This window comes from Candoia aspera, chromosome 8, assembly GCF_035149785.1.
Source record: "Candoia aspera isolate rCanAsp1 chromosome 8, rCanAsp1.hap2, whole genome shotgun sequence".
NCBI classification, from domain to species: domain Eukaryota; kingdom Metazoa; phylum Chordata; class Lepidosauria; order Squamata; family Boidae; genus Candoia; species Candoia aspera.
Window position 1 is genome coordinate 53,961,991 of NC_086160.1, and position 24,375 is coordinate 53,986,365.

General features: G+C 38.4%; 1 protein-coding gene across 3 annotated transcripts in view; it reads right to left on the bottom strand.

Moving 5' to 3' along the window:
• Nucleotides 1-821: 821 nt before the first annotated feature.
• ENPEP (glutamyl aminopeptidase) overlaps nt 822-24,375 on the bottom strand; it is a 51,240-nt gene continuing 27,686 nt past the window's right edge. For all 3 annotated transcript variants that reach the window (XM_063310430.1, XM_063310432.1, XM_063310431.1), the window contains exons 9-20: nt 23,183-23,248; nt 21,406-21,557; nt 18,297-18,376; nt 14,659-14,798; nt 14,490-14,545; nt 11,586-11,736; nt 9,788-9,861; nt 7,952-8,053; nt 7,679-7,849; nt 6,774-6,914; nt 5,072-5,153; nt 822-2,860 (exon numbers count right to left, since the gene is read on the bottom strand). In XM_063310430.1, the coding sequence (XP_063166500.1) occupies nt 2,705-2,860; nt 5,072-5,153; nt 6,774-6,914; nt 7,679-7,849; nt 7,952-8,053; nt 9,788-9,861; nt 11,586-11,736; nt 14,490-14,545; nt 14,659-14,798; nt 18,297-18,376; nt 21,406-21,557; nt 23,183-23,248 (1,371 nt within the window). In that variant the 3' untranslated portion in view covers nt 822-2,704. The remainder of the gene's footprint in view (nt 2,861-5,071; nt 5,154-6,773; nt 6,915-7,678; nt 7,850-7,951; nt 8,054-9,787; nt 9,862-11,585; nt 11,737-14,489; nt 14,546-14,658; nt 14,799-18,296; nt 18,377-21,405; nt 21,558-23,182; nt 23,249-24,375) is intronic.

Genomic DNA, 24,375 nt, shown 5'->3' on the forward strand with positions numbered 1-24,375 from the left:
GTCCCTTCCTTTGCTGAACAGCTTTTGAGCAAGTGACTGTTTAGAGTAAATTAAAAGGCAAACTAAAGCATATGCTGACTGTGTCCCATCTTGCCCAGTGTTAATGTTTTATTTCATTCAAAATAGAACAGTGGGGCATTCTGGATCTGGATGCAATATGTGGGTAGGGAGGTAGGAAGTTCAACACCTCAAGCTACTTTTTAAAACATTTCACATACATGTTTCACATGCAGGTTTTTTAAAGACTCCTTTATTGCAAAAGGGGGTTAATTCCCATATAGCTGTGGGAGTTGGAAGGACCCTGTCCCCCACTTTTCTAAAAGGTGGTCCTGGTGGACATTGGACAGGACAATTCAAGCCCAATGTGAGCATGCAGCTTGTCCCTGAGATATATTGCATTGTGAATTCTTGTGAAACAGCTCAAGTTTCTTTAGTTTCACCCCTCGAAGTGGAATGCTTCAGCTCACTACAGTCCTTGTCCAGATTCCCTACTTCTGGCTGTTGTTTCTAGAAAGGCCATCACATTAGCTAAGGCTAATCCTCTACACACAGAATATTAATAGAGTTATAGGAAATGTAACTTGGTTTGGACACAGGAGCAAAGAGAAAATCAGGACAGAGAAGCACAAATTAGATTAAGTCTTCCTTAAAATTAGAACCTCAATAACATACTGTATCAACTACACCTTTTGAACTATTTTGAAGGCCAATCTCAATAATAAAATATTTAAATGACAAATAACCTAATCCAAGCATTGTTGCTTCTTCACTGTTTTAAAATATATCAGCAGTGCCCTTTTTAAAAGATGGGACAAACCAACTTTTAAAATTGGAAATATTGTTATTTAATTTTTCATTGATGAAAACAAACCATTTTGAACATCAAAACAGCATTCAGGCAATACATGTTGGCATTCTGAGTTACAAGCAAATTGTGGACACTGGCATGTGACTCTCACCACAACACCACCATCAACTATTTCCAGGATCGGTTTAAATCTGGTGATGGACACTGAAGCTGTGGTGCAGAGAATCTCCATGTCCCCACAGACATTTTGGATAGCAGCTGATAGGACATGGAGACTTTCTCCATGATGTTGACAATTAAAAAAAAAACTTGCAAAAATTACAACAGAGAAGGACCAGGGCCAGCAGGAAAGTTGATTTAGATGGCATCCTGATGACAACTGTAATGTGCATGTGGCATAGCTTAACTTCAAAATAAGTGCTTAGATTCATGACATTAAACAAGCTCAAGTATCTACATTTAAATGAGATATATTTATACATTCATACCCTTACCAAACCAAACTTACAGTTTTTTTCTAGTCAGATTACCCTCTCCTATGCTGCAGACATCAAGCTGTATTGTATTGATTTGGGCTGCTTGTGTACTTAGAGAATAAAGGAGATGATTTTAACAGAAATATGCAAGAACAGAAAAAAGGGGGCTGAAACATGATTTAAGTCCTGGAAAGCAAGATAGTATTTGAAAGTGACTCAGGCAAACCTCTCCCTGTTTCATTGGGGCATTAAAGGGGGAGGTCAAGCACAATCAGGCCTGCAAGTTTCTGTTATTTTAGCCTATCAGTGAAGTCTAGTTCTTGTCTTCCTGTGGAGTTGATTTTTCTGATCTGGTCTATCTGGTGGGGCTGACAATTTACTACAGTGTTGATTATTCTAGGGAATGGCAATACAGCTACCCAGGTGTACTGCAGCAGTCACATCCTCTTTATATGCTATACATAAAACCTTCAGATTAAATTATTTGTTTATAAAATTGTATCCTGGCCTTTTTCCATTGTTAAAATCCAATCCCAAATGGCTGATATTTTGCAAGATTGCCCAAATGTGTGTGAGATCTTGGTGTTCGCATATAAAATTGTATCTGGACGTGAGAATTAGACATTTTAAAAAAATATTTGGGTGCCCATGCTATAACATAAAGCTGACAGCTGACTCCTCTTTTATTTTAACTGGTAACAGCTTTCCAGGGTCCAAGATGAGAATTCCTAGATCAGGCTTGCTACCAAAGATTCTTTACCTGAGATTTCTGAATATGCATTTTCCTCTTGCCATGGATGTACTCTTCCTCAAAGCTGTGGGTTTTTCAGTCACTTTAGAACAATAGCTTTAAACTACAAACATCCCTCTATGAAATATCAAAAAAGACAATAACAGTCTACCTATATATATATATATAGTAGAAAAAAATTGTTTCCAAAAATCAGGTTGGTGCTTTTATTTCTAGGAGAATATATATATTTTATCTAGTTTTTTTCTGAATGGAGGCAAAGCTCTCCCTTTGGAATGGATTCTATGAAGTTTTATTTGAAAGGGCCTCCTGAGCAGATGGAATAATAAGTGTTTGTATAAAGAAAGGATTTATTTTCAGAGTGGTGGGTATGTGGTAAGTACATACATCAGTAATGCTCATAAAGGTAATGGAGATCCTGTAATTGTGTATGGGCAAATGATAATTTTACACTTTGTCCAATTAAAATGTACAAATGTTCTAAGAGACAAACATTTACAGGAACATCTGAGAATGACTGTCTGGCTAGTTTCAATATACATTTCAATAAATTAATGTATTTCAAAGTTGGCAGCGCTTTCAAAATCTGAATGTAGTATTTCTGCTAATTACCATGTTGATACATTTTTTTAAAAAAATCTTAAGATTTTCATGAGGAGTGAGACCCAATTATGCAATTGGCTGATTTGAACTTTCGAGCCAGGCTGCTATCTCATCTCGGTATTGTTTTAGCCATTCAATATTGCTCTTTGTAGTTTCCAAAGCTTGCTTTCTTGATGCTTCTCCTGCTCCAGCATTAGGATATCTCTCAAAGAAATTTTCCATCTTAAGAAGATAAAACATGTACAAACATTAATGTAATAGAACTGGTTACCCAGAAGAGCAAACAGTTTCATGTATCTCCAATTTGCAGAATTTTAGGGGTATATCATTTTTATAAAGCTACAAGCCAGTACTTAAACATCACGTACATTCGGTAAATGGGCTATGAACTCTGTTATACCTGGTTGGGTTGTTACGTATCTGGTCTAAAACTATGCATTGGATTTGGAATGAAGCCTGAATTCTGAAGCAGATCAGAGTAATTCGAAACAGTTTATAATTTACATGACATAGAGTGAGCAATTTTATAACACCTTGATTTGATTTCAAACTCCACTCCTGATTTGTTGTTCTGGAATTTTGGTGTACTATGGTTGTCATGCTAAAATTTACTGGTTGAAAGAAATACCATGGGGGGTGGGGGGAGAAGGAGATTGGACATGGTGACCAACAAGTACACCCTCAGCTCAAAGTGATCCTTGCAATCACTCTAGTTTAAATGACTCATGAAGTCAGACCCCTTTCAGTTGTACCAACAGACATCTGGAGAAATCTTGAGGGCCAAAGACAGCCTTAGTTTTACCATTCACTCCACCTGATTTTTACTAGACTTTCATCCTTACAAATTGTTTGACAATGTTTGATGAGATGTCTTAACTAGTTAATAGGAAAAAAAAACAATGAGTCAATCTTTTAGATTTTTGGTGATTTTCAACATCCGATGCAAAAGGTGTGCATCATCAGATGTTACCATCATTGACTCCTCTCTTTATACTCTGCCATCTACCTGTCTTCAATTTGCCATAAGATATTCTTCATGAAAGTGCCATTTTGCTGCAAAATCATCTGCCCCAAAGCAAGAATCTTGTGGTACTTAAAAAAAAATCCACAGATTTTTTAAAGTAGCATAAGTTGAAAGTCCTTGAACTGATTTATAAATTTGGCATGGCTCATCCCCTTGTAATGGTCTAGCTTTTTTATAATTTATATCTTATTCTGATTTTTTTTTAAGAGTTACTTAGTTGCTAACATTCCTCCCATTCTAGATGGTGGATGGGCCTAGGCTCCATTTTTTCAGAATCTTGTTTCTGAACCAGGAACTGTCCCAGAGCAGACAGACTATTCACAGACTGCTGGCTCTACCCTTCCAAGTGGATCAGGTACAGTCCTGATCTGACCATGGAAATGAAGAACAAACTAGCATGGCTATAGCTGTAATGTAAAATAATGCAAGTACTGAGCTGCCCGTATTCCATATTGTTTCAAGTTTAGATCATTGGTGACATGTTTCATGTTGCATTATTAGGGCAGGGCTAACTATGCATTCTGAAGCATTCTTGGTTACAACTTCCTACATTTCTTTTCTTCCTTAAGAACAGCTAGAGTGCTGCTTGATTTGAATTATGACATTATTGTGGGTATGTACAGATCCAACTCTTCAGCTTCAACTTAAATTGCTCCTAACCTTAAACTGAGTTGTACAACTTTCAGAGATTATTCTCAGGAAAACTAGAAAGAGTGGAAAAGAACATGACCTTCTGACAAGTGGGGAAAACAAACAGAGGTTACACATGAGATAGGCGGCCATATAAGTCCTGCAAATAAATATATTTAGGCTGGATTAAGAAACTTTATTGCCAGCGAGGGCTGCAATTTCTTTTTTCTTTTTTTTTCTCTTTTTTTTTATTAACCTTTGAGGGCTGCGACAACCTTGACTTGTGGCTGGATATGAACTTTTTGGCTTAGTTTGTTGTTGCTTTATTTTACTTTGTTTTATTTTGGGGAAGTCTTATAGTTGATTGAGTTATAATGTACAGGTAGTCTTTTGGGGAACTGTGGCATTCTGTGCTAGCCTTGAGGTGAAAGGTACTGCTGTATATATTGTAGTCTTTTGTTTGCCATCAAAAAATAGAGCAAAATTCCTGTCAGATTTCCGTTTCCTAAATTCATGTTCTGCTTTGATCATCCTAGTTAATGCTTACATAAATGCCTAATAAAACCCTTTTTGAAATGTCAGGAGAATATACAGGCCCAAAAGACATAGGAACCAGGCAAGCTTTTATGGGGTGCCTAGTGCCACAGTCAAGAAATCCCCCTCTCCTATCAACATCCATCTCATTAGATGTCTAATGAGGGATGGGGAAGAGTACCTGGCATCTTTCATATCTAGAGAACTGGACATCTGAACAGTAGGTAACCAGACTGTGTCCTTACCTGCCAAAGCTGGAGCTCTGTGTTAAATGTGCCTGTTATTCTTGATATTAGGCGGCCAAGATTTCTATCATTAAGAGTGTATCTGTGAAAAAAGAACATATTCATATTTACAGTATGCATGCCAAACATGGAGGTTACTATATATTGGCTTTCAGGATAAAATACTTAATGGAAAGAGATCATCATCATCATCACCATCAACATTATCATCTCTACAGCTAATAGCCACTGGGTAGGGACTGGACCTAATCAGGATCCTATACACTGCAGCAAGCAGACATTTTAATTTCCTATGCCTGTGTTCCTGGCTATGTAGAAAATTAAAATTGCTTCCTTCCCCAGAGTAGTCTGTGAGCAAAACAATGTCTTGCTTACTCTTTGTGTTGATTTGAGAGAACTTGCTCTTAAACAAGCCTGCCAGGAGTTCTACTAACCTAGGACAGGACATCCCAGAAGACATTTTGTCAAACCTCCCTCAAAATTTGAAGGCAGCTTGTTTCAAACAGGCTTTAAATGAATTACACTTAGTAAATCTTAGTAAAACTATCAGCATAGTCTAGATACAATGCTAGCCCAAGATGTTTTGCTGCTTCCATAGGGGAAATATAAGGGCATTCCATTTGAATCTAGATGATGCCCACACCAAGAAGGAAGCCCTGAAACCATCAGACATATCTTATTATACTGTTTATTTTAAAGATGATGATATCTGCCATAAGCTGATAATCCAGCACCTAACCAAATTCCCTGGGCATTCTGATCAGTTTCATTTACAGCTATACCTTTTGGACTCAAGCAATATTTTTTTTTTAAGTGTGGTCAAATTTTGTCATGAAATATGTACGATGTGCAGTAGTTCAATTAACATGCTTACCTAAATTAATTAATATTACTTTTAAGTATGCAATATGCTTTATAGATTGGTCACAGGCTGTAATAAAGAATCTCAATCTTTCCCTTTCTCTCCTGCGATTGAAGAGCAAAAACACCTCTCTTCATTCCAACAAGAAAAGCCCATGTGATTGGCAGTGGCATCTTTCTTCCATGTGAGCAATGGAAGAGCCTCCTTCAAGCCCCTCAAGGCAGAACCTGGGATGAAGCCAGGCTCTTTCTTCCAACAGTTTGCTTCCAGAAGAGAAAATACTTGGGCTTGCTTAAGGGTGGACCTGATCTGGCTTAGATTGACCTTTTCTGTCCCTTTTGGCTTCAGTCCACTTTTCCAATTTCCATAGGAGAGTGTCAGAGTAGGACAGTTCAGAGGCAACTCCAGTCATAGAAAAAAACAATTTTTTTAAACCCCAGAATCTGGGTAGGGGACATATGACCTATTTATGGACTTGTTCCATTCCCTTTTCCAGCATGGTTCCTGATCAATATCAGGCCCTGGAGATTTGAGGCCCTTTCTGCTTCATCTGCAGCTATGCATTTTGCTCTTTCTGCATGTGAAGTGACCAGAGGCAGCCAAATGTCTTGGGAAGGTTCTGCACAAACACTATTTCTAAATTTATTATGCAAATAACAATCTAAGGGTATCCCTGTTTTCACAAAACAGGAAACCACAAGATGAAGCAAATTTATCTTCCAGCTTTGATGGCATTTGGACATGTTAAAATTGGATGTCCTTGTATTTAGGAATATTTTTTTAACAAAAATTAAAGTGGTTTCAAAAAGAGAGAGAACCGTCTAGGAAGCAGGCACTTACCGTTTGACCAAATATTCCCAGTTGAGCCGTACCCAGTCCCAAGCCATAGTTTTGCCATAGCTATTAAAGGAGATATATCTCAAGACAGTGAACACATCCTGACTTCTTATGAGACTTGTATTTCTGATGCAATTTAAGAATCTAGAAGCAAAAACCAAGCAAGTATATCTGATGATTAGTACCTCATTAGGACTGCATAGAAAATGAAATATAAACTGCTTTTCTCAACCTAATTTACATGAAGTACGAAACTTAAAAAAAACACAACCACCTCAGAATCCTCCAGACAGCAATCAAGAAAGATTTAAGGAGCATGGTGAGTGGGGAGCATTAGACTAGACCCTCCTTGATGCATTAAGATGATACATTTCTGTGTTATATATGACATCGGTTATGATTCAGGACATTGGCTAAGTCAGCTGGGCTCATGGTTGCCCATGTAAACTAAGCAAAACATATGTAGCACTTCCCTTCAGTTCCAGTTTGCAAGATTGGTAGGTTGAGTTAGCTTATGGTGCTTTAGGGAAGTTGTCCATTATTCTTGCTGTCAGTTACAGAATTCCCTGATCAATTTCAAGAAACTTTGCAGTTGAGAGGCAGGGAAACACACTTTGAAAGCTACTGCTTTAGGCAATCCTGTGTATATGAAACCATAACCCATGGTCCCAGTGTAACTATTGGTGAAAGGCTGTTAGAAAGATAGCATTATATCTATTGGGAAATTAATCACTGATTTCTTTAAGAGCCTCTTGCTTCCTGCTAAATGTCTCTATGCACTAAGCACATGCTTAGAAACTCTGCTTCAAGTTCCTCCACCATCACCTTTTTGTTGCTTTGAGAACCAGGATTGAAGAACAGCAAATGAATACTTCTAATACAGCAAGTTAAAGATAATGTAAAGAAACCTGTTCAGCAAAGTGATATTTTTCACTGATGCCAGGCCATATAGAAGCTTCTCCTTTTCTTGAGCTAATGTTGTATTTTGGTACTTCTGAAACATGTAATTCCACGCTTGCTCATCCCCGGAGTGCTGCATCCCAAAGCGGTACACCAGGAGACGGAAATTTACATCTGGACTAACATGGAAGAGAATGATACTGTTAAGGAAAGAGGCCTATCTTCCATTTCACTTTGCCTATGGATCCCATATGCTTCTACACATAAATATGTAGAGTCACCTTGTTCCAGTTAGCCACTGCTTAAACAATGAAGAGGCATTCCACAAAGCCTCTGGGTCATCCATATTGCATGCAAATTCCAAAACAGTTGTGCTAAGGAGGCTGGAGAAAAGGAGGAAGGAAAGGTATGTTTTATTTGTTTGAAATATTTATTTACTTATTCATACATTCATTCTTCAAATTTAGTCACCACCCATCTCACTCAGGGAGTGACTTTGGGCAGTTTACAATAAAAACAAGAATAAATAATCATTGAAATACAATAAAACAATATTCTTACATAAAAGTACAATCTAAGACAGAGGTGTTAAAAAGTTCTTAATTCACGGGAGCATCTTCAGGGTGCTAACCACCCCCAGGGTTGGTTGCTCCTCCTCATAACCCATGCGAGCTGGCAGAGCCAGGTCTTCACTCCTTTCCAAAAGGCCGGGAGAAAGGGGGCTTCCCTCACTTCTGGGGGGAGAAGGGTCCATAAGGCGGGGGCAATGGCAGAGAAGTCTCTTTTCCTGGGCCCCACCAATTGACATTCTTTCACAGATAGGGTCCGTATCATGCCTTCTCTGCCTGACCGGGTGGTATGTATGTTGTATGCATACATATTACACTATATGTACATATACTTATTAGACCTACACACATTCAAGCCTCAAACAGCAGCTGCAGGGCACGTGGCAACCCACTTCTGAAAATGAGGGGTTTCTGAAAAGCAGAAGTGGGGTATAAGATAGGAATTGTTGTAGGAAGGAAGGAAAAAGACCACATGGTCTTTTTACCTGTAGATACTTTATACAGTACTTACAGAAGCTCTCTTCAGGCATTCAAATGAAGTCCTGTTTCCTATTTGTTCAGCAGAAGGTCTAAAGGGAAGATACTGTACAGTATATTCAGCTTGAATATAAATACATCTGCTTGTACAGGCCAGTACCTGACTAAAGCAGGATCCAAGCTGACACTGAGAGGTGCACTCCCATTCAAGCACACACAAGACCAGCTCCCTTTCAGATCTCCTGCTGGACACCGAAAGTCAAGAAGAAAAAGGGCCAGAAGCAGAAGCCAATGGAGGTACCCTGTGCTTTCAGTGGAATGCTCGAAAAGGCCCAGTATTTGATATGTGATTCATGTAATCATACAGATACTTGGGAAACGACCAAAATGTTTATCATAAAAAGCAACTATTGAAACTGGAGGATATTGATATGATTATCACATCACATTCCTTCTAGGGAAATGTTACATTACCGCATGCCCTATCATATTGTCCCAGCGTGGATCAAACACTATGGGAGGCAGATTTGAGTGAATGTTGATGATGAAATTAAGAGTGATTCTAGAGGCAAGGTTGATAGAACTATCAGTCAAAAAGAACTGTGAGGTTATACCATCTTTCACTGCTGAATGATTCTCTTTTTATGGTTAAAGGGCATCGAAAACACAGGCAAATTACCAATGGAAGAAAACAGGGCAGGGTAATTTCACATTTTTAAAAAAAAACATCCTTATCTGGAAGCACTAAGCTTTAAGACTATCTTCACCCCCACATTCTTCTCTCTGTCTCATGCACATGCAGCCAATTAAAAAGCTGATTAGTACAGCTGTTTAGTTCTTTTTGTCTGTTTAATGCTAACAAGGGTGGCTGCCATCCTCTAACATAAATAGGATGCTTAAATCTCATTACGTACAAGATTTCATTTATCTATAACTTTGATCCAACAAATAAAGAAAGAGCTGATAAACATCATCCAAGTGGGACATCCAAGGGTCATTTGAAAGATAATACTCAAAATACAATGCTCAAAAACAAGTCTGTATATAAAGTAGTTGAAACAAATGATTCACCTCTTGATATGGTCCTCATCATTCTCCCATTTCAGTTTATTTGCAATGGGCTTGACCAGGCTACCAAAATATTTCTGGAAAACAGAAGCAATAATGATTTATGTTGAAATCTCTGCATAGGAATCAGATTTAAATAGCCTAATTACATTTAAGAAAGCTCTCAGAATCATTAGCATTAAGCAGACCATCAGCAATAAACACCTGACTGGCATTTCTATACTAGCCACCAACATTCATCCTCTCTGATACTAGATATTAGGAATTCAGTACTGATTGAAATGGATGAGAGTTTGTGTCATCACTGTGGCAGTTGATAAAAATGATGTGTTGAATAGTTGGGAATGAGCATGGTTAAAATACGATCTTTTTATGGGCTAACTTGAGGCCATAAAACCAGAAGCTTTGCATTAAATGGATCTTTGACAGTGACTGGAAAGTCACTAGAATGTGAGGCTTCAGGAAAGAAAGCAGGTTATTCTTTATCCTGCTGTTATTGTGTCTGGCCAGATAGCCTCCCCACTGCACACATTTCAACTGCACCATTGTTTTCACAAAAGTCTGCATTCTGTTTTGTAAACAACATTGTTCCAATGAAATAGTACAAGATTGCTGTTTTCTTGAGAGGGACTGGTATTAAATCTCTCTAATAACAGGTTGGGTTTGATCTGGATTTATCTCATGTCAGTCTACTGATGGATAATGGACATCTGTTGCAGTATTAATGCACATCATTTGCATTATTTATATGTGTGAGTGACCTTTATATCACAGAAACGGCAAAATTCTAGAATCCCTGAAACATCTCATTGTACAGAGTAATCAATTCATTCTTAAATCTGAAATTACAGAATAGCATACAAACTTTTGTATTCCCCCCAAAATAGCTTGCTTGCTTGCTTGCTTGCTTTCTCTTCTATAATTATTTCTAGTTCAGTTGTCTAGTTTCTATTTCTGTTTTCCAATATCAAGGCTACTGTGTTTTGAGGGGTTGAAAATTGGTTGGAGTTACTTGAAACAAACCAATATGTATATCTGCCACCTATTCCTTCTCTGTACCAGACTATAACTACATGCAGGCACGAAGTGTGAAAAGCAACCAAATTCTCTTCTTCCTCTTTTCTGCTGATGAAGACTTCTTCAAAACACTGCAGAACTCAAAAGCCTACAAGCTGTTTTGTGACTTGATCTTGATCTTGACTTGGTCTAATACAAGTATTTCTTTCATAAGGCTTATGGATTTGGGGGGCAAGGGGTGAGGGTACAGAGAGACTAACACATAGGCAACATAAAACTAACCTTGCTTCCCTGCCTTTCATATTCCAAGTATCCACACTCCACAATTACACTGTCCATTCATAAGGGAGAAAAATTGGTGGGTTTAGGAGGAATCTCTAGATTGATATAAGCATCACTAATACTTCTAAAATTTGCTAAAAGGGAAATACTTTAAAAATATCCTGCTAACAACTGAGCATGTTTAATGTTCACAGAATGCTGATTGCTGCAAAACAGAATCACAGAATCCTGGGAATTGAATAGAATATCAGTGAAAAAGAATACAATTTGGGGCAGGTAGGACTTCTGAACAGGAGCCTTCCATACAGTAACACTTTGTTGCAGAACACACATTTAGCTTGTAATACACATTTCATAAATGCAGTACTACTTATTTGTTTTTGAAAAATGTCCAGATTGATGCAGTCAGTTCTTCAGCATTACTGCAGGAGGTAAATGAAGGTGAGGACTAGAGATTTTATTGTTGTTTTCAGAGTATATACAGTTTCTCAGGGAACTTCACCTGAAATTTGGGATAGAGTGTGTTATCATCTTCAAACATGTGTCCAATATAGGATATGGCTACTACAGCTCTTTGCCATGGTATATATTCTTCCTCATCTTTCAGATATTTTGTAAGGTTCAATGCATCAGCATACTTCAGAAGTCCAGCTCTAAGAGGGAAAATGGAGAACAAGGAAAATGAAGAAACTTCTCAGGAATTAAATCCCATGGAATATCATTTACTTATTAATTATTTGCTGCTGAAATTCTATCCACAAGCCAACCCACAGCATTTGATGACCTAATCCTCAATTAATAAAATATAGCATAAGAGCAATACAATAACAATAAAACTACATAAAATATTGCCCAGCCACCAAACATAAATGATAAACACAAAGTGTCAATCAAGGAAAGCTTGTTTATAAAAGTAAGATTTCAAATGTCTTTTAAAAGCAGTTGGAGAGGATGAAGGTCGCACCTCCGGGGGAAGGAATTGCACAATATTGGTGCTACCACTGAGAAGGCCCTGGGGTTTGTCCTTTCTAGCTGGGCCTCCTTTCTGGGCAGCATCTGAGGCAGATCCTGAGGAGATGAAAGGAACTCCTAGTTGGTCAAACTGTATACTGGGCAAGTCATACCTTTCAGTAAGCAGGACCCAAACTGTAAAGGGAATTATGAGTTAAAACTAACACTTTGAATTTGACCTGCACAGCAGGGAGTCATTGCAGCTGCTACAATCCATGTTCTCTCTTTCAAAAACCTATTACCTTATCTTTTGTGGAAGAGTGAACTCACCACCTGGAGTGAGCAGGCATTTTTTCCCTCCTGGGATCCAGAGTTTTGGTGCTCCTTGGGAAGGAGGGTTAAAACAGTCCCAGTATTTCCTTAACTGGAGAGTTTGTTTTATTAAAAAAGGAACTGAAAGTAAGCATGTGTGTGGGTGTTTCAAGAAAGGAGTAAGTCAGGAAGAGAGCAGAGATGTGGGAAAGAGAAACCTCCAACCCAAAGGCAAGACTTCAGCAGCAGTTTTTTTTTTTAATCATATGGCATAGCAGTTTGGTGTTAATGCTGCTTTTTCTTTCTTGCTGGGAAATCCTTGTGAGGTCTAGCAGCCAGATGTGTAGATTATTTAGCCGTAACAAGTCATGTTGCCCAGGGTATACCATGAGGAGGCTAGTCTACATTGCAGCGAGTTGGGCTGAGATAAAATGACTGGCCCAAGGTCACCCAGCTGGCTTTCATGCCTTAGGCGGGACTAGAACTCACAGACTCCTGGTTTCTAGCCCAGAACCTTAGCCACTAGACCAAACTGGCTCTCTTCAGCAGTAGTCTTCAGACAGCAAGGGAAAACTTCAATTCTTGGAGTAACAAGACTGCTGAGTATCAGAGCTGAGAGCTTTTTCTTCCTCTTGTGGTTTTGTACTACAATAATCTATCACAAGTAACCTTGCTGCTTGTATACAGATACATACATACTGTACATATGATGTTGGTGAGTAGGTAGAACCAGCAAGGGAACTGGTATTTTTTAGCAACAATATGCATTGTTATTCATTGATTTTATATCTTGCCTTTCCTGCAGAAGATCAAGGAAGCACATACAGTACTACATCCTCCAGTTCTCCCTACCTGATGACATCTCTGGGGTAGGTTAGGCTAAGATACAATAACTGTCCCAAAGTCACCCAATAAGGCATCATGACTGAGTTAAGGCTTGAAGTTGGCCTTCCTTAGTTTTCCTCCAGCATTTAACCACTATAGCATACTGAAAGGAAGGGAACTGGGGGAAAGTTTGAGTGCAAGAATGGGGCAAATGCTCTGGGGTTGCAGGATATAAATGGAATGATTATTGTTACACATGTTTAAAACATCCTGATAGCATCTAAAGTTTTAAAATAGGGGAAGCAAAAGGAATGGACTATGGACATTTAAGGTTTTGACTCACTGTTGAAAATTATTGTTCCCGTGATGAACACAGGCATTTCACTTTTTCAAAACAAAGGAGCAAAGGAAGAAAGGGGTAAAAAATGATATAGCTTGTAGATTTTTTTCCATGACCAAGCATAGTAAAAAAAAAAAAAGGCTGGACTTTAATATATTTCAAAACATGGGAGGGAAATAGAATAAAAAGATTTCTCTTGTGAAATGCTAATTTTGAATAGCTCTTTTCCTCTTCTACTCTCAGAATAAGGCATCCGAAAGTAATTTAGAAAGAACAGAACAATTCATTTTTGATCTACATCAGTTTCAGATCTGTTTATTCACAAGTCTGCTCAGTTCTGTTTCTACATTAATCCATTACACACACACACACACATAGAGAGACACACAAATTTAAATATACATTTCAATACAGCATATGTACTGAACACCTGTTTTTCTCTAATTTTATTTTCTCAAAATACATACTTTGGAACACATTTTATTGTAAATTATGCCAGTTACAATATGTAAATTTTGGTATGCTTTTGAACAGAGAAGAGCATCACAAAATTTTAAAGAGGTTAAGTAAGATCTGAATGATAGTGGCATTCCAAGTTGCAAATTCAGTAGGTACATACTGTACCTTCCAGATTCACTGATACTAGAACTCATGGAGCACCTATACTATAGAACCCAAGGATGGGTTATCTCAAAAATGCTCCTTGGGGACTAAATATGTCAGTGAGCGAATAAGCCTAAGGACTAGAAGGCTAACTAGGACATGTGTAATTATCTGGAGTGACTTCCTCTGAGTTTTCTGGATATTACTCCAAAGTAAATGTGCATAGGATTGCAACCTTAGCAGAAAGAGAATGAATTATAATGTATTTACATTTGTCAGTTTACATATCTTTCTTGAGTTAAATATTATGTTAACTAGCTAACTTGTAATATAACATCAAATAAATGATTTAATTAATTTAATTATGACACCTACCTGGCCAATGCAAAAGCATCATCTATAAAACCAGCACGATCAGTCACACTGAAAGTCTATGGAGAAAAAAAAGAAAAGAAATGGCAGTTGATATCTGATGGGTAAAATTAAGATGCAGTGAGTAATCATCACTAAAACTGAGCCAAAAGATTAATTTCAGCAGACTGACCTGATTGCCATTCATCATAATATCAGCTAAGACATGCCAGGCTTGGGCTTCATAATTTACACGATAAAAACCAATATGATCTTGGTTTACTTTCAAGAAAGAATTGGGAGGAAGATCACTGGGTTGTGTAATAGTAATTCCTGTGGTGGTATCAACAACAAAAAAGTAGGAAGGAGTTATAAATGTATCATAGTGGTATGAAATATCTTTCCAAAAGACAAACATTTGGAAGAGCCAAAACTGATGCAACACACACTGCATTTAACCGGCCTACTTTTAAAATGCAGATAGTAAGGTTGTTAGTGTGGGTGCGAAAAAGAGACACACAGAGAGGATTATTAGGTAAATAGAATGTAGGGGGAGGAGTTTAACATTTGTGCTGACTTCACCATTTCCTTTCCAACAAAAGTAAATTTGGTGGAAACAGTTAAGAATAAAATCCTCTACCCTTAGACACTTTTCATCAGGATCTCAGCAAAAGGGGAAAAGTTAAATTCCCTCTTGCAATATGTCTAATAATTACAAGCCCCTGCTCATTAACAGCCGCTGTAAGGTTCATTTCACATCTCATCTGCTTTGAGTTTCGGGATGTGGATAACTGATCAGTCATAAGAACTCCGTAGAGGAGACTTATGGGGGTTTTCTCACATCTGGCTATTTGTTTTTCCTCTAACATTTTCAGCAGTGCAATCAACTCCCACCCTACCCCCTCTTCGCTGTGTACAGCATTACAAACAGTGCCAAGGAAGGTCTTTTCTTTTCACTAAGACTGGGTTCACATCACATGCTAGCCTAAACTAAAGAAGGCTTGGGTAGCTCTGGTTCAGCTTTTGGGAATTCAGCTCTTGTTTTACCATGTTGTGCAAACTGAGCCATCACACTGTTTAGGCATTACACAGTATGTTAACTTAGCCTAAATGGGGCTAGAAAGAAAAGGGCTAAATATTCAATGCTGTTTGCTGCAGTTACAGATAAAATGATATTCTCTGACAGATATTTCAAAAAAGGAAACTGTTTGGCTGCTAACTGCATAGGGTAAGTAGCATCTAGTCTGACCATGGGTGCCTGTTGTGGTTTATTCTTAACCAGGATAATAGCCTAAATGCATGAACTGTAAGTCAGGAAGTCTGTAATTCATCCACAAATCAATAAGCTGGTTTTAAATAGATCGGTATTTTCTTAGTTTCAGATCAGTGCTTTGTCGCCAATAATCTCAGATTATCCTACAACATCTACTCTATGCTTTGCATGCTTGAATCCAGGCACACACAAGTAGGGTGGAATAGATTCTCTCGGGAGGGGGGGTGGAATCCCACCCCTGAGCCAACCCCATCCACTCAAGGATGGAGAAAAAGGGTGCAACCTCCTAGTCCTTCCTGACCTTCATGTTTCAGGGCAATGCAAGGAGAGATTCTCCCTCTTTCTTTGCATTAGAAAGGTATTTGGATAGAGTTGGCCTAGCCAGTATGGGGTGATGGTGGTAGTGTTTTTTCTTCCTCACTGTGGCCAGCTTATGGCCAGCCTATCAAGTAGGGATGAAAGCAATTGTGCCCCCTTGCCCACATTCCCAGCAATTGCTATTCAGAGATATGGTGACCCTGGCATAGGCCAAGAATCTTGTTTCTCAGCCAGAATGGTGTCCTCTGTGATCTAAAAAGAGCAACAGAGAGGAAGATTTCTCTCTGTTCTCCCCAAATAGCACCTCTGTCTTGTTCAGAGTATGACAACTTCTTCATTCATTATTTATTAATCACATTTGTTATACCACTGACTGAAGTCCCTTGGCAGTTTACAAGAAAACATAAAAACAAAGTTAGAACTAAAGATAAAATCAAACAGTAAAAGCAATAAACATTTTTTTTTAAAAAAGTGTGTTTTTACAGTAGGGCTTCTTAAAAAGCCATAAAAAGATAAATCAGCACCATAAGTGTGTTGTTATGCCAGCCTGCATTCCCAGCAGCTGCCCAGACTGGGAATACACATTTTTTCCATCTTAAGCAGAATCAGCACTGGGGGCGGTATGCTTTGTCACTTTGATGCCCCAACTCGCCCCCCCCCCCACCTTTTGCTGGATTTAGGAGATTTGAATCCTTAAGACAAAGGCATAACTCCAGAGAACAAGAAACTGCTGCTTCTGAGTTGGGAAAACAAGGGAGAGAACCATATCTCCAACAGCTCTAATAAATGGCCCCAATTCCCCAAAAGCCAAGGGTGATCCAGGGAAGAGCAGAGGACTTTGCATCAAAATTGTTTGTTTCTGCAGAAATAGGTAAATGTTTTACCCAGGAAATCTGCATTTTTTTCCTTCCTAGCTTTTTTCCCCATGGGTGCAGAATCTGCTTTTTTGGATCAACCGAATGTTGATCCATTGGTTGCAATAGGAATTGACCAACTGGCTTGTTGCCCGAGCCTGATGTGGGCTGAGAGAAAGCAACTGGCCCAAAGTCATCCAGCTGGATTTCATGCCTAATGAGGGACTAGAACTCACAGTCTCCTGGATTCTAGCTTGGAGCCTTAACCACTAGACTAAACTGGCTGGGTTATCTGCATTAATTTAATTTAATCTGCATTAAATCCTTTTATTTTATTTTGCTGTGTGTATTAGATAAGCTGTTTCTTTTCCACTTAAGGCTCAGTCCAAACTGAGGATTAGTATGTATTTTGAATAATGTTGATTAATATAACTTTACAGTCTTTATATTTCCATGATGAACTTGGAGGGCTGAAAGATCCTGAGCTGAGTATTAAAATAGTAGTTTGTAACAAATCAGCTCCCTCTTGTGGTGTCACTAGAACATACATTTTGTTTCATCCACCCCACCGCACCTTTGAAGCATTTTTGAAGCATCTGTCTTATCAAGTCAACTCTCCCTTTCTCTTCTTTAAGGGTCAATGGTTGCTTGTTAATATTTGAAGTTAAAATAGGTTTTATGTTTGATCATTTTTCTTTTAAATAAAATTTGATTTTGTTTACTTCAGTAAGAATTGGTTTACTGCAATAAAAAATATTTCATTATTTCTGTTTTTATCTCTTACTCTCCAGAAGGGCAGTACAGGCTGAAGGAGCCCTTTTTGTCTCAAATACCATAGACAGGGGGAGAACACCAACCAAGATGCCAAGTAGTTATCCCAAGGCAGGAAGTTGATTGTGTAGACCCATAGGATTCCAGCCTTTTACCCTATGGAGCCAGACATACCACTATAAGGTGAACTTCCTCATATAATCATGGTGAATAAAGAGGAATAATTAAGAGCAAGCATTCACTTAAGTAGCCTAGATCCATGCTATACAGGATCTTAAGGATGATAACCAGAGCTGTAATCCTCCCATAAATAAATGATAAATCTGTGCAGTATTTTTAGTATTATCTGGAGACCAACCTGGCTGCTAAGTTCTGTATTCATTGAAATTGCTGGAAATTTACAGGAGACCATGAATTCTAGTCCTGCCTTAGGTACAAAGCCAGCTGGGCAACCTCGGGCCAGTCACTCACTTTCAGCCCTAGGAAGGGAGCAATGGCAAACCACTTCTGAAAAACCTTGCCAAGAAAACTGCAGGGATTTATCCAGGCATTCTCCAAGAATTGGACTCGATTGAACGGATAAAAAAACAACAACTGTCCGTTAGTCATGATTACCTGCTAATTCTGATTTATTGTAGAATATTATATTTGATGTATTCCCCTCATACCATTTCACTGGAATATTCCACTTGTAACTGAAAATGCAGAAAGGAGAGATATTTTTAAGTATGTTTATAATGAATCATGCCAGCATTTGTGAAATGTGTAGTCTTGCTGGGTAGAATATTTACATCAATATAATGAACTATTTTGGTTTTTTGTACCATATTCATGCAGATACATGAAAAATAGCTATTTAACTTTCTAATGACATGGGTGACATCAATGTCTGTCATATCCAATAAAAGCCAAGGAAGGAATGAAAGAAGATGATTACAAAATAAAATTTACACCCTTACTCTGCCTGTGCTTCAAAGGAGTCATTCCTTAGTGCAGTGTTTCTCAACCCTGGGAACTTTAAGATGTGTGGACTTCAACTCCCAGAATTCTCCAGCCAGCAAGATGGCTGGGGAATTCTGGGAGTTGAAGTCCACACATCTTAAAGTTCCCAAGGTTGAGAAACACTGCCTTAGTGCTTCATTTCTTAAGCAGAGAGGCTGCTAGTTTCTTATTGCTGTTCCCAAAAGGTTCTCATCTTTCAAAAGTAGTTTTTCTTTCTCCTATTTGACCCAGCAGAGTGCAGAATAACATGTGTTTCTAAAAAACTGAACTCTCTCTATAGGTGTGAACTTTCACAGGTGCAAAACTGTAAAAAGGGTTCTTCTTCTGCCCACCTGGAGCCACAAAGAAGTACAAACCTTCCCTTTCTAGCTCTGGAAGAAATGGCACTTTCATTGATTCCCATGACTAACCCTGGTATGCTATAATTATACAGAAGTGTTCATTGTGGGAATAATTCTCATGCACAAGATACCACACGTTTGTCAGGCAGGAAGGAATTGAGAGGGGAAGTACATCTTTGAATGTTATAAAAAATCATAATTTGAATGCAGCTAAGCAGAGGGAAACCTGTGGCCCTTCAGAGGTTCCCTGACTGGTGGAAATTGGAGTCCCAAAACATCTTGAGGATAGTTTTCTCAGAACCTTAGATGTGACCACATTTTTGGCAGTGCCAAGCATACGGTCTCCAGTTTTGTGTAAAATGATGGGTTGCCATGTAAATATAATCAGTCACATCAAACAAGCCACCCTGTGACTTGCATCCTGCTCCTTTCTGCAACAGGCCAGTAAAAACACGGCTTTTCCAGAAATCCTCTGGAGGCTGATGAGTGTGGAGCCATCAGTATCAAGATGGGCATTATTATCCACCCAAAAGGAGATTCTCTTCTTGTCCATCTGCCCTTGCATGGTCAGTCAGACAAGGTGGGAGAAAGGTAAAGCAGTGATAGAGTACCTAGGAAAAACCCTGTTTTGTGGGACTGCTCTAAAATTTTGACTCTGTTCAGGTAGCTGGATGAGAAGGCACTACCATGTTAGTTAGCATAGCTCCAAAAAACTCCGGTGTTGTTTTGAGTTAAAACTAATTTCATCTAACCCTTGTCTGTACTGAATTCTTTGCAGACATGTTGGTCCCCTCCACTGATGCTGCTAAGCATATCATGCAAAGTGGACCATAACACTTTTCTTTGGAAAAAGGCCAAATAATATGCTTTTCACCAGTAGCCAATTCTAGGCTGACTGAATAAAAGGTGAATTTTTCTGCAAGTCAGGGAAACCTTCCTTCCTTCCCCCCTCCCTATGTAATTTATTTTTTATTCAACTTTTCAACCTGTTGCAATCAAGATACTCCTGGTAGTTAGAATCTCAGCAATAGAAGAGTATATGTCATCTTACTTAACAATAAGTAATAATTGAAGCATGCATACAACCACCAGAAAACAATATGCATAGGTAACATTTATAACTAAGGTCCTTCTTAAAATTTCTGTTTTAAATAATTTCCTGACACCCAACAAGGCAGGAACTGACTGGATTTCAGACAGCAGGGAATTCCATAGAATCAGCAGTGCCACAGAAAAACAGTGTTTGCAGGCCTCCATCCAGGCTACCTGGAAATGGGGACTACTAATAGATTTTTCCAGGAGCTCCATATCAGGTGGGTTGAAACTGAGTGGATGATACAGTTATGAAGATACTTCAAAGCCAAGCCATGCAGACTTCAAAAGTTAAACTGGCACTTTGAATTGCACATGGAAGCTAATAGCAAGCCAATGCAGGGCCTGGAGCACTGGTGCAATGTGCTCATGTTGGCAAGTATCCATCAACAACTGGACTACTGCATTCTGGACTAATTGAAGCTTCCATGTGGTCTTCAAAGGCAGCCTCATGTGCAGTGCATTATAGGACTCCAACTAAGTGGTGAACATGGCATGAATCACTGTTCCCAGTTCACCTCTTCTTTTCCTCCCCTCTCATAGTGATGTCATCACATTTAGACTTACTGTTCTCAAATACTAGGTGGCATTTCTCCAGTAATAGGTTGAAGCCTGACACATGTGATTTAATTATTTGGATAAAAGCAATCAAGATATTGGCAAATTGTTCAAACCAAATGCTTTTATAACAACTCAGAATATATTAGTTCAGCTCTAGAAATTAGCAACAGTTCCAACAACGTAGGAGGCTGCCTTTACTGTGTCAACCTCTCTGCCCATCTAATTCAGTTTTATTTAAACTGACTTGGCAGCTGCTTTCCTTTAAGGACCTTCTGAACGCAAACATATACTCTGCCAATGTGGAATGAATACTTCTCCAGCCAAGCAATGACTGATCAAGCTACTGAAATTAATTAAATAGGTGGGTTCATTGATCAGCTTCAATGACTGTAGAATCATGGTTGATTTGGCAGAAAAACAGACTTAGTTTTACTGCAGCTAAGTAAGGCATGGATCAGCATTTTTTTCTGAAAATGTTGTTGGGCTCCCAATTCCATCAATTACAGCCATTAGGATCAATTGGCATAAAAATGGAAGTTACACCACAGCAACAATGGAAGGTTCGCAGGTTCTCCACTCCAAATATACGAACCAATCCAACTATTTTGCTATTATATCAGTTATCTGTGTAAGGACAACTTGGTGAAGACATTTGAGAAAACAAACTGCCCCAATCTGAACTGTGCTCAACTTAGCAATATCATATCAAACTGTTAGATGGCAGATACCTAAATTGAGAAGATGGCTGGGAAGGGTCTGCTTTGGGATCCAGTAGAAAACGTTGCTGTGTGACTGTTGAGTTTAAATGAACTTTTAGCAGAGGGTATCCCATCTGCCTGGTCCATGTGTCCATTACTTCTTTGACAGGCTTCCCACTTACCTGACAATAACAATGGATAGTCATGTTAAGAATGCAAAATCAGACTGAAAAAATAATAATTTGGCTATTCTAGTGACAGAATCCTTAAAGAGAATTATTTCTAAACACCAGCTTTAGAAATCCCATATATGCACCTTGTCCAAATAGTATAACTACAGTATATTTAGTGAATGTCAATAATATCACAGAGGATCACTATGTTGCTTCCATTATTAGATGTGATAGCTATCTTTTGAAACTTCTGGACAGAAATACTGGAGAGAACTATCAGAAGTGACAACATATCATTCTGATATCTTCCTACCTCTGCATAAGAGTTAGAGAGAAAATTACAACAGTAAATAAAAAAATAAAGAGGTTTGTTATAATGGACACAATAAAAAAATAAAGAGGGATCTTGGCACAGCCAGGTGTAAAGTGTAGGAAAGAAATTGCAGTTTTCAAAGACAAGCCCTGGCTTAGGAAAAAGCTCTGGAGACTTTTCTCATCAGAGGGGACAATAATTATGGAAGAAAACTTATTGGCTTGTCTTCTGCATGCAGTGGGGCTATTAAACACTGGAATTCTTCCCTCATGCACCAAAAGTATACTCAGTATTAGTCTGATATGCTTTGGCTGCAAAAGCTAACTAATTCTGCCTGAAACACAGAAAAAAAAAAGTTATAGACACTTTATTTTAAAGAAAATAGTAAACTCAGAATTTAAAGTAAGCTAGCTCCCAAACTTAAAATTGCTTCAACTCTTAGAAGAATCTAATGTATATGCAAATTTCATCCCATTACACTGAAAAAATATGCCACTATGTATGGCTTTCCGTTGTTTGTTAATGGGTGGTACAAAACTTTGGTTTCTTAGATGCCACTTTCAAACTGGGCCTGTCAAACTGGACTGCTTCTGACTTAGGAGAGTTTCAGAATCCTGCGATACACCAATTCCTGGGATTGCAAGTTATCCCCAAATGAGAATAAATCTACTCCACTATTCTACCGCATTACATTATCAGCTTCATTCAGGCTTTCCAGATGAAAACAAAGCATGGATGGAAACAGTGAATTCAAATGTGTGCTGCTCTTGAACAAGAGAAAGGAGGTGATACTAATTTTTCTGAAGGTTTCTGAGTAATTCATTTATTTGTGACACAATCGATATTAAATTGTAGCTGGAGTTTTGGTGACACATCTTGTGCTAAATGTACAATTTTCTTCCTTTTTGGCCAGATTCTCTGAGTGTTTTCAAGATTATCCATTGGGCCTCCAACCAAACCATGTAGTTGCTTCGTACCCCAAGATAACGGGTATAAGTTAACTAAGGCTCCATCTAGGGTTGAAAAAGCCTTGGTTCTTTTTCTTTGAGTCTTGCTTCACTGTTTCAGCATGTTTACTTTACAAACCCACCCAGAGAATTTTGGCAGTTGGGTGAAAATGCACAGAAAAAAGCTGCAAACTGCTATTAGACTCATCAATTCCTAGTTCTTTAATTCATTTGTGGTCTCCTTGTCTTCTCCTAATTGTGCCATCAGAAAAACAATAAAAGCTTGATTAATGTTAAATTATTATCTCTTCTCTGATGCAAGGTCATATGCTATTGGTGAAAAGTGTGAAGTTACTGAAGAGAAGAGAACATACCTGTTCCATTGCTGCCCAGAAATCATCTGTTTTTGCATTTTTAAAATGATAGTCTGTTAGATATCTCTGTGGGAAAAAAAAGAGTTACTACATGGGGTTGCAAAGTCTGAACGTTATCGTTTACTGTACAGATTATATTGATTGATATTACAGCAGCTTTCCTTTACTTGGCACCTGCAGATCATGCTTTGGTCATTGTACATGGCTTGGTGCAGTGTACAAACTCTGTACAAGTTGAATACACATCACAGAGGCAGCCAAATAAATGATATGCACAGTTATGCACATATGCACATAAATACTGTAAATGATGTGCACAGATATGCACATCATAGAGGCAGCCAAATAAATGGGTAGTGCTCAATGCTACTTTTTCTAAACAATTCCCCTTGTGACTTTAAGGCTGCACAGCAATCCATCTTATCCTACTAAACACCAGAGAAGGTGTTCCATTGTAAACAAAAATAGCACTAGGTTATCAAAGCCATGTAGTACCGATGAAAGAACAGGTAAAGCAGGGGAATTGTTGGCACTCCAGATGTTGCTGATCTTCCCAATTCCAACAGTCCCAGCTAGTCTGGAGGGCCGTAAGTTTTCCACTCTGATATATACGATATGGCTCTACAATGCTGAGTTTTTTAAGAATACCAGTTTGTAGGATGCAAAATTAATCCTTTAGGACTATACATTTGTTTTCATAAAAGTCCTCAAGATAAAAAAACCCTGTGAATTTTAAAAATGTCCTTGGTTTACACATAGTTAGTAATGTAACTTTCATTGACCATAATTATTTCTCCAAGTGAAAGCTATTTAGATAAAGTGGATTGCTCTCATAATACTCTGCTTCACCTTCTATTGCAATTATTCAAGAACACACTTCTTAAAATAAGTCTCTCATCCATTAAACAAGACAGGAATTTATAATCTAGGCACACCACATAGGTTTCAGTAAACAAAAAAAAAACACAACTAGAATTCTGTCTCGCTCTTTCTCAGCTCTCTGGCCCCTAATGCACGGCCCAATACATTTGTCAGGCTAGAAACTGCTGACTCTCAATGTCACTGCTGGATAAAGAATAGATTTGTCCTTTCAAAAGCACTGAAACTTGCTTTCAGGCACCAAAGAGCAGATCCTGCAGACACGCAAGATTTGGTGTGTGGATTTTATTGTCAGAAAACAGCTGTGTTTTTGC